Source organism: Lolium rigidum, chromosome 7 (genome assembly GCF_022539505.1).
Source record: "Lolium rigidum isolate FL_2022 chromosome 7, APGP_CSIRO_Lrig_0.1, whole genome shotgun sequence".
Lineage (NCBI taxonomy): Eukaryota > Viridiplantae > Streptophyta > Magnoliopsida > Poales > Poaceae > Lolium > Lolium rigidum.
The window spans coordinates 347,130,046-347,140,407 of NC_061514.1; the positions used below are offsets into that span (position 1 = coordinate 347,130,046).

The 10,362-nt window shown below is 47.7% G+C and overlaps 1 protein-coding gene and 1 pseudogene across 1 annotated transcript; both read left to right on the forward strand.

The window, feature by feature from the left end:
- The first annotated feature begins 5,667 nt into the window (after window positions 1-5,667).
- Window positions 5,668-8,259, forward strand: LOC124677527 (annotated as a pseudogene).
- A 1,293-nt stretch (window positions 8,260-9,552) lies between these two features.
- LOC124673584 (dirigent protein 7-like) lies at window positions 9,553-10,104 on the forward strand. Its single transcript, XM_047209633.1, has one exon. It carries the CDS (start codon window positions 9,553-9,555, stop codon window positions 10,102-10,104), a length of 552 nt encoding a protein of 183 aa, XP_047065589.1.
- Window positions 10,105-10,362: the final 258 nt, after the last annotated feature.

Genomic DNA, 10,362 nt, shown 5'->3' on the forward strand with positions numbered 1-10,362 from the left:
GCTTACCGTGAAGACACTAAAGATGAGGCAACCCCCATCGATTCATTCATGCCTACACTTGAACCAACACCCTTAGCCATTGCTTCCCCATTCGTGCCTCCCTTGGACTGCCCCAAAGAAGCACTTGATCCCACCCCTGCATTACCACTTGTAACCTCAGTATGTATAAAATCAACAGACAAAACGTGATCACATCGCTGCGAAAAACCAAAGTGTAAAGCATCTAAATTATTTGCAAAAGTCCCAGCATCTAACTCACCACGGGCCACAGCAACGTGAGGCACAGCTGATCCTACAGCATGATTGCCAATCATTGGCCGCAAGTGAGCCTCGCCTGGCGTGCCCCGCCCTGGCTGACTGGACTCCTGCTGGATCTTCTGTGTCTCGGATAGCGCCACCGCAGCCGGCGAAGCAAATCCTTTAGGCGTAGAAAATCCGGCGAGCCTCTCCGTGTCCACTTGCAACCACACGCATGCAGCTGGCCTCCTCTCTGCCACCAACCTGAGGCGACGCGCCCGGACACACGGCCTCTGCGCCTCCTGGCGAGCTCTGTCGGCGAGGTGGCGAACGGCTACTGGCCGCATGCGGCCCGGACTCAGTGACAGGCAGCCCCTGCCCAATGGCAGAGTGCTGACAGCATGCACCGATCCCGACACCCATCGCATCAGGCACCACTCCCTTCTGCAGCGTATCTATATGGGAAAATGCACAAAGTTCGTCATTTTGTGCAGAAAATTGGATATTAGATTTATGAATGAAAACAGGGTCAATTTGGTTCAGATTTTTTGCACTGTTTTGAATACCTGGAGAAGCACAATTAGCATCCATAGTCCCAAACTGGATAGCCTCAAAAAATTCACATTGTTCTTGCATACCTTCCCCTCCATTCTTAGAAAAGGAACCATCTTGCTCACTACCTCTAGGTGCTGCCTCTGAGTCCTTTTCCCTATTATCCATGTCCATATCATGAGCTCCTCCATTCTTCTCTTCACCTTGATTATCATCATTCTTTCCATCAGACCCATTAGATGCCTCCACCATATTAACCTCATGAGACTCCTCCTCAATCTCCACTTCAAAGCGTAGCTTATAGAAACCTCTCCTAATAAACATGTCACTATCTGCAGGGATCAGTCTGTGATCAAGACATCCAATCTTGGTTCTGAGCACTTTATTTTTACGAGTATAAGCCATATCTACATCCAGAGTTTTACCAAATAAAGTTCCCACTCCCCATAGTGTTAGATAATCCGATCTAACATCCGATGGCAACCCCGAGACCCGAACCCAAACCTCTGGGAGCATGTGTAGGGGCTCCTCAATAGAGGACCATGAATCAAAAGCCAAACAAGCCTCCTTGTCAGTGCAAATGTAAGTGCCAAAATTCTTCAAGCGTTGGACCTCTAACTTACTAGGGAGCTTAACTCTATATATATTGTCCTTGAAATGAAAAACCTCCCAGTTAAACTTTTCAGATGGAATAATTTTCTTGAGCTGTTCAATAATCTCTGGAATAGTCAATGTACTACCTTCAACAGTTACTTTTGCCAGTTTGGGATTTTCTGCTTTAGCCTTGAACACCCCACATGCAAGCTCAAAAAACATAAGCCCCTCATTTGCATAACCATGAAGAATAGCAGTTGGTTTTGGAGCATTCAGTAAGTGACAGGCAGAGGTGGCATGATGAATAGACTCACAAATATCGCAGAAAGGAGTAGGGCAATCATCAATATAATGCCCCGGCTTTTTGCAACGAAAACACCCAGTTTTCTCTTCCTTTTTCTTCTTAGTTGCACCCTGACCTTCACCATCTTTGTCATTAGCAGCCATCGCAGAACCTTCAGGAATCCCCTGAGACGTCCCCAATTGTTGCGTCGCCGACGTAGTAGGCTCAGCAACCGGAACCTCCACAGCATCAGCAACACCAACAGTTGGTTCCGAAGCCTGCACAACCACAGGAGATGGAGCTGCCACACCATCCTTAGACTTTGTAACAGCCGTCACAGCCGCCACCACGGCCTGAACTGTTTGTTGCAGAAGATCGGCATCAATGCCCCCTCGAAGAGCACCTTCCGCATCATGACCTCTATTTCGGTTTACCATGGCGCCACCACGCCCTGAGCTCCACCTATGCTGCTGTCCACCATATCGAGAGTTATCCCAATTTCCACTGAAACCTGAACCTCCCGAGTTGCTGGACTCCCCCTGAACATATTGACGGCTTCCTCCACCGGCACCAGCGCCATTCCCCTGGTAACCACGCCCACCACCATAGCCGGCACTACTCCGGCCAGGTCCATGACCAAACCTTCCTCTGGGGACATATTCCGAACGGTTATAGCCGTAGCCGCCTCGACCGGCACCGTAGCCAGCACGTCCGGCACCGTAGTCACCGCGTCCCCCGCCGAAGCCGTAGTCACCACGGCCACCACCAAAGTCGCCGCGGCCACCACCGAAATCACCGCGACCACCATGGTTCCCGCGACCACCTCCAAACCCTCCTCGCCCGGGGTTGAAACCACCTCGCCCAGGGTTGAAACTACCCCGGCCACCATCTCCGCTCATGACGACCTCAGCTGTGCGACGTCGGATAACCGGAGCCGCCGCCGCACACTTCTTCCAGGTTAACCCTAAGAATCTGCGGAACGCGAACCCAACAGCTGCGTTGCCGACCTTGGCAACCCTTCCTGAGCGATCACCTTCCAAAAGATCGCAAGGTTGACTTGCCTGCTTAATCTTATTTGGGCCAGAATGGCGCCCTAAACACTGTGCACCAGCCCGCAACCGAGCCTGGCCCACAGTCAACAATTTTGAATTCGCCGTCAACCCCGGATCTCGGATCTTCGACACAGCCGCCGGCGACCAACGCCGCCGACGAACCGTAGTCCAACCTTCACTGGTTTCGTCAACAAAAACTGACGGCTCAAGCACCGGCAATTTTATGTGCCCAACAGCTTTCGAACTCTTGCCAAGCAACAAAGAGGAAGAAGCAGTACCTTCGCCTGAAGAGAAGAACATCGCCGCCCGCGTCGCATGTCGTTGATCATCTCGCCGTCGAAGTCTCTTCATCTGCCTCTGGTTAAGCTCAGAAGAACCTTCAAACAGATCCGCGTCCCGCGACGGAGATGGAGTGCGACATAAGTACGATGCCCAACGAACTCCTTCTCTAACAAGCGATCCTTCACCTCTAGACTCGACCTCCTCCTCACTCTCGCTCCCGACCTCGTCCTCGTCTTCCGACTGCAACGCCCAGAATCGGCTCCCAAAAAGCTTCTCGGAAGAACATACGTCCGCCGCCCCCGGCACCTCTGACTGTACCGGCGGCTCACCATCCGGCGCCCCGGATGCCGACGAACCTCGCACCGGCACCCCGGCAGCCGACTGACCTTGCTGCGGCGCCCCAGTCTCCGGCGATTGGGCGACGAGATCGCCACCCGCACCGTCCGCCTGACGCCTAACGGTCATATACGCTAGCCCGTGCATGTATCTGCCACATCGCTTGCTCACTCAAATAGTATAGTATGTTTAGTACTAAGGAAATCGCACAAGTAGAATGCTTAATCGAAGGCGTGCTTTCCTTAGCTGTATAGTAGTTGTCAACTACACCTAGAGTTTTATAGTACAATTAATAAACTGGGTATAGTAGTTCTCAATTACACCTAGAGTTTTATAGTGGAATTAATGAACTGGATGAAAGAATGACCATGATAATATAGTGAACTAGATGACATCCCACGCGTTGCTGCGGACAATTCTTGTTAATTATTTTACTCTATTAATCTCGTAGTAAAAAAATGAAATAGCATTAACAATATTTTTAATCAGATATAGATCTTTGATCGTTGATAGGAAAATTCAATAGTCCATCTCCTATTTATCACCGCACAGTACTACTCAGAAAATTAATCGGCGTGGTGAAATAAGAGCAATGAAAAAGAGAAAACTCGGGAAACTTACCATGCTCGTTCAAGGACTGAACATGCTTTGTGTAAGCATTCAATTTTTTGTTCTATTGAAATTGGCACATTATAAACAATTAATAATTGGAAGGTAATAATAAAAATGTTGCATTGTAAATCTTGCAATAACCTTAATAGTAAAGATAGTTAAGTTTTTCGATAAAGGGAATATATTAATATCAAAACGATACCAATTACACCCAGCCTCTGCAACAACGCACCACCCTAATGGCACTACGGATGCACACAGCCAAAAAAAAAAAACTAAGAAACAAAAGTCCCGCTACAGTATCTCGGGCCTAACAACAGCAATACATCCACCGCCAAGACAACACCTGAAGTACAGACTCTCCAAAAACGACGCCTCCAAAAAGGGAACAGTGCGCTAACACCATCGTCGCCCGATCAAAGATCTTAGGTTTTCACCCTGAAGATAGTCCCCGCTCTCAAAACAATGCCTCCAACAAGGTCATTGTCGAGCACAACCAAGCTAGGCCAGACCTTGGGTTTTCACCCTGAAAGGTAGGACTCTGAACTTCACATGTGTTGTCGCCCCCACTTTCATACCGCTGTTGTGAAGCCCGGAACACCAAGCAAATCCCTCAACAGTAAGTATGAACGAATATACCTGATCCTGAAGAAAAAAACATGAATTGACATATTGAGTAGAAGGTCGACGACCTGAAGTACAAAGCAGTTAAGGAAGGATGACGTGTTGCTTGCTAGTTTCCATGGATTTTCAATGTATATACGGGAAAGACAACAGACAATGTCATTGCAGTTTTTTTCATGCAGATATGGGATGGGAAAAACAGTTCGTAGTCCAAATCCAGAGTTAAACAATTGCTACAAAATACTAATCGATGGAAGGTTAAAAAGAAAGCTTTACACCTGTTGCTCCTACCAATAGTTATGACCAAGCACAAGGCGCACCTCTTCTTCAAGGTTCCTCGTTGATGTAGCACACACTTGCTGCCGGCTTGCCGTAGATATGAACCCCAATAAGGACAACCTTGTGAACCTCTGACGGACGCTTGTGCCAGTTGACGGCGAGTGCGGCCGAAAGCATAGTTGCTATAGGTGTAGGCGGAGGCCATGCGACTGGTTGGTAAAACAAAAGAAGTGGTTGCTTTGAACGGTGCTGGAGTTGTCCTGAGTGGATGAAAGAAAGATAAAAGGCAAGAGGAGAGAAGACCGAGTGGCACAGTTGAATAGTCAGTTTCTTCTTTGCTGTAGTTATTTCTTGTAGAGTCACACATATAGTGGGGAAGATGAATCAAATGCGCGATGCATGGAGAAGAGGAAGTGCAGAGTAAATAAATGGGCCAGCTGTGATTTTTTTTTGTTAGACCAGTTGAGATTTGGTGAACCGTTGTCAAAAAAAGGTTAGACTGAAAGACATGTGAGGAACACCATAAATGTTGTACATAATAATGATTTTCTAAAGATGTGGCAAGCTTGGTGAGGTGAAGGGATTGCATATAAAAAAAAAATGGGTTTGTGACATGGCAACATGATGGGGCTGATGAGGTGGCATGTTTGCATGTTGAGAGAAATCAACTTAGTGGGTTGCTCCTATTTAGATATTATAGATTATAGATTAGAGCAACATTATGAATGTTATACCATCCTAATCCCTGTTTCCATCTCTTTTTGTTAGGTCGTTCAGTGTCACTACCAATTACTACATGAGTGCAGACTGCAGAATCTGAATGATTACATGGAGACTCCAAACGAAGCGAGACCGTACTCATCCCTCCCCCAATTCCAACCGAACTACAGCCAGGGAGCTCCGATGTCCGACCAAGCTCCAGAGAACAACTAGCTGGCGCACGACTACCTCTACGAGCCGTCGCTGGAACCAGACTTCCCGTCAGAATACGGTTCCAGGGAAGACCCCTTCGCGACAGCACGGGCTAGCCCAACCATCAATCTGAAGACCGTTCTGGGCGGTATCGCGGCGATTGTTGCAGGCGCGAGTAAGGGCGAGGACGGTGCGTCGCAGCAGCAGAATTTCGGCACGGGTGTCTCGTTTCTAGCGTCGGGCAAGGACGGCGGTCTGCACCCGTCTGTCTGCGTTCCGAGCGCGCCGCCGCTGCTCGAGGAAAACGCTATGCAGTTCAGCGCGTACAAGGAGGTGCTGCTGGCGGATCCCCCGGAGTGGCTGCCGGATAGCTCTACCAGCGTGTGCCTGCAGTGCAGCAATCCTTTCACGGCCCTGACTCGTGGAAGGCACCACTGCCGCTTCTGTGGAGGTATATTCTGCAGAGAGTGCTCCAAGGGAAGGTGTTTGATGCCCATGAAGTTCAGGCAGCGTGATCCGCAGAGGGTGTGCGATGCTTGCTGCGATAGGCTTGATCCGCTCCAGGGCTTGTTGATCAACTACAACAGTAACGCCATGCAGCCTGCGAAACATGATGTCATGGATTGGACGAGCACTAGGAGCTGGTTGAACTTGCCTGTTGGATTGTCGATGGAGTATGAGCTGTACAAAGCAACAAATACGCTGAGGAAATATTGCCAGGTACGTTTTATGTTTTGCCCCTCAAAGGCTCAAACAGATGTATGCTTGTCATGTAGAGCTGAGAAGTGTTTTTGTTTTGGAATATGCAGGTCTCTAGACTAAATCCTGAGAAGTCCATCCCATCATCTATCCTCAAGGGAGCAAAGGGGCTTGCTGTGCTCACGGTTGCCAAGGCAGGTGCAGTTCTTACGTACAAAATGGGCACTGGCCTTGTAGTTGCTCGCAGATCAGATGGATCATGGTCTGCCCCGTCTGCGATTTTATCTGTTGGATTGGGATGGGGAGTGCAGGTATTCGTCCGATATAAATCTTTCTTTGAATTGAATGCACATGCAAAATCTATCTGCTGCTGAATTAAATTCTTGTTATTCATTTAATTCTTGTGTTCTCCACTGAATTAGTTTCCATGAAAGTCATTTAAGCTTCGTGGCATTTTTGCTTATGAGATTGCATGATGCCAAAAACAAGTTTATGTTCAAGCACTCTTATCTGGATGCTGAGCTACAGTTTGTCCTTTGGTTTGTTAATTTCGCAATGGTGAAGACATTTCTTTGTGTTTTTCAGATTGGAGGAGAATTGACAGATTTTATAATCGTGCTTCATGATCTTAAAGCTGTCAAGGCATTCAGTAGCCGCATGCATCTTTCTCTTGGGGCAGGATTGAGTGCGGCAGCAGGGCCAATCGGCAGAGCCCTTGAAGCAGATGTTCGAGCAAGTGAAAAAGGTTCTGGTATATGCTACACTTACAGCTGCAGCAAAGGTACTAATAAGAAAAGTTGCTTCCCCTCATTGTCATTTTAGATATACTACCTCCGTTCAATGTGTCTAGATACATCCATTGTCATTTTAGATATACTACCTCATCCATATCTTGACAAAATTGAGTCACTTATTTTGCAACGGAAGGAATACATATCTAATACAGTATTAGAAATGGTTGAAATAGGTGGAGATCAGCACAATTTTGACACTGTTAACAAGGACTCCCTCCGACCTGAATTAGATGTCACAGATTTGTCGCATGTATGTATAGTTGTATACACTAAAAGTCAAATCTGCGACAAATAATTCTGGACAGATGGAGTAAGAAATTGCCAAATGGAAGACTTTAAACATGGGACTGAGCTTGCTCTCTAAAATTGTCTGTCACATTTTGTGTTTATTGCTGCATGTAAAATAATTTGGAAGATACTTTATAGTCACATTTTGGAGGGAAAGAAATCGTTTTTACAGATCCAGTCATCTCATTAGCCATAGGAAGTCTTTACAAGTATAATCCATCTCCTGTGTTTGTTTGTTAGCTTACGCCTTTCATTACAGCTATCTCAGTAGCCTTCTGATTTATAGCCTCTCTATTTCAAAAATTGAAACAGGTGCCTTTGTTGGGATCTCACTGGAAGGAAATGTGGTGACCACCAGATCAGACACCAATCTGCGCTTCTACGGGGACGCATACTTGACCACAACAGACATCCTGTTTGGGAGGGTGGAGAAGCCCAGGGCTGCCCAACCCTTGTACAAAGCTCTAGATGATCTATTCTCCAAAATGGTTTGCTAGTTATAGTCATGTTAGCCTTAGCATTCAGCCATGTACATATATCTGTAAAAGATGCTAGGAAAATCCCTGAAAAAAATATCAAGAAAATGTACATATTTTATTGGATGGGTTCATAGCAAGTATGTAACCCTCATGTAAATATTGCCAGGATACTGTACGCTATCTAATCTATGGTTTCTATGGTTGTGCTCCCATTCATACAATGGAGCTTTGTTAAACGTAGTGTATTATGGGCTTCCGGCTCTGACAATCAGGTTACCAGGTTCGTGTTTGCTTCTCTTCACGGGTTTCTTATTGGATGGGTTCACTCTAACTACCGACCTACGCCTGTGAAATATATAAGTAGTACGTGGCTTTATTATTGCAGTGCAATAATGTCATATTCCAATACTTGTCGCAGCCGTCCTGGATTTATTTTATTCTTGCAGTGCAATAATGTTTTTTTAAGAAGCACAGTACAAAAGCAGTACAAATATTTTCGTCACCACACCTAGTGATGGCTGCATAGAAAGCTTATCATCTCACTCTCTCACGCGCAATGTTTAAAAATAACTCTCAGCTGCAAGCTAGTATTATGTAGACTTTTGCACCTACTTGACCGGAAGAAAGCCTTCAATAAACCATTTTCTCACGGCTGATACGAGGAGGATACAATAGTACTTTCTCCATTTAAAAATAATATCACAACGTTTTTAACCTAGATGTGAGTCTCCCGGGCATTAGGTGTGAGTCTTCAGGGCGCAATGTACGCCATCGCCAACACTCTCTAGTTGGCTCATTCCCAAGTTCGATCACACCCAACCACTCACTCGCTTCATCTTCTAGGCGCATGTAGTGGTTCGTTGGTCTAGGCAACTTTGGTTGTTGGTCGTGTTGTGGTGATTGTTGGGTGTTAGTTGTGACGCGGTCTGGAGAGTTTGTGCCCCGCCTTCTCGCCATTCTTGGGTTGAGGTTGGGCAAGGTGAGCTTGTCGTTGTTGAGGAGTGTGTTGTAAACCGAAATGCATGTGTGGTGTTGTAGCCATTCTATGGCGTTTCTTGTCAGCTTAATACAATGACACGCACTGTAATACAATGACACGCACTGTGATGCGGGTTCTCAAAAAAAATCATATCTAAATAAAAATAAGACACTTATTTTTTAATAGAGGCAGTAACAATCTCCTCCACAAATTTGCAAAGTTGGAGCTTCCACCGAGCCGGAGAAACATAGCGCCATGGTAGAAGTCAATATCGCTAGAAGTCAAATGATCTTGAAAATGAGCTGCTCGTTCATATCTTCGACTAGATCTTGCTGGAAGCCGCTTTGATTAATGCATTATTTCTTCTCCTGGTCGCCCGCCCGCCAGCCTGCTTGGCTGGCTCCTTATCCTCCAATTTCTTTATGGAGCGGATGATCGGAGATAGCTGGACGTTTGCAACCGGGGAAGTCGGAGCGGAGCGCACGTCGGTTGGTTCCGCGTTCTACAAAGGCAGGCGGCAGCGCCACGAGCGGATCAACAGCAACTAACCATGTCGCCTATACCCTCGCTGCTCCTCGTCCTCCTAGCGGTAGCAGCCTCGTCGGCGCCCGGCGTCGCCGGCCTCGGCGGCGGGGAGAAGCTGAAGCACATCCACCTGTACATGCACGAGACGTTCTCGGGGGAGAACGCCACGGAGGGCGCCATGCTGCCGTCCCCGTTCGGCGCCAACGCGACGTTCGGTTCGGTGGGCGTGTTCGACAACGAGCTCCGCACCGGCCGGACCAGGGACTCGCCGCTCGTGGCGCGGTACCAGGGCATCATCGTCGCCACGGGGGTGGCGAAGGGCCCGGCTCTGGAGGGCCGCATGTCGGTCGCCTCCATCCTTTTCATCGCCGGGGAGTACAACGGGAGCAAGCTGTCCCTCGAGGGCCCCATGATCGGCTTCCAGGGCACGGCTGAGCGCAGCATCGTCGGCGGCAGCGGCAAGTTCAGGATGGCGCGCGGGTACTACCTGCTCAAGCTCCTCGGCCTCACGTCGCCCAACAGCGCTGTCTCCGAGATCGACTTCTACGTGCTTCCCTGCGACCCGAGCTACCTCTAACTTCTTCGAAGAACTATCTATCATGCACGACCGTGGGTCGATTATGTACTATCTTGCTTAATTTCTCCGCAGTTTGCACAGTCGATTTTTCTGGTGAGTGAATTAGCGTGAGTGTGGACGACCCAATCACAATTCACAATTGTCTTCGCACTTGTTTTTTTGGTACTTTATTACTTCGAGCAATAGATCCGACCTCTGTATAGTTAGGATGCACACAACCGTACAATAATAGTTATTACAAAATCTTCAGTGAAAACA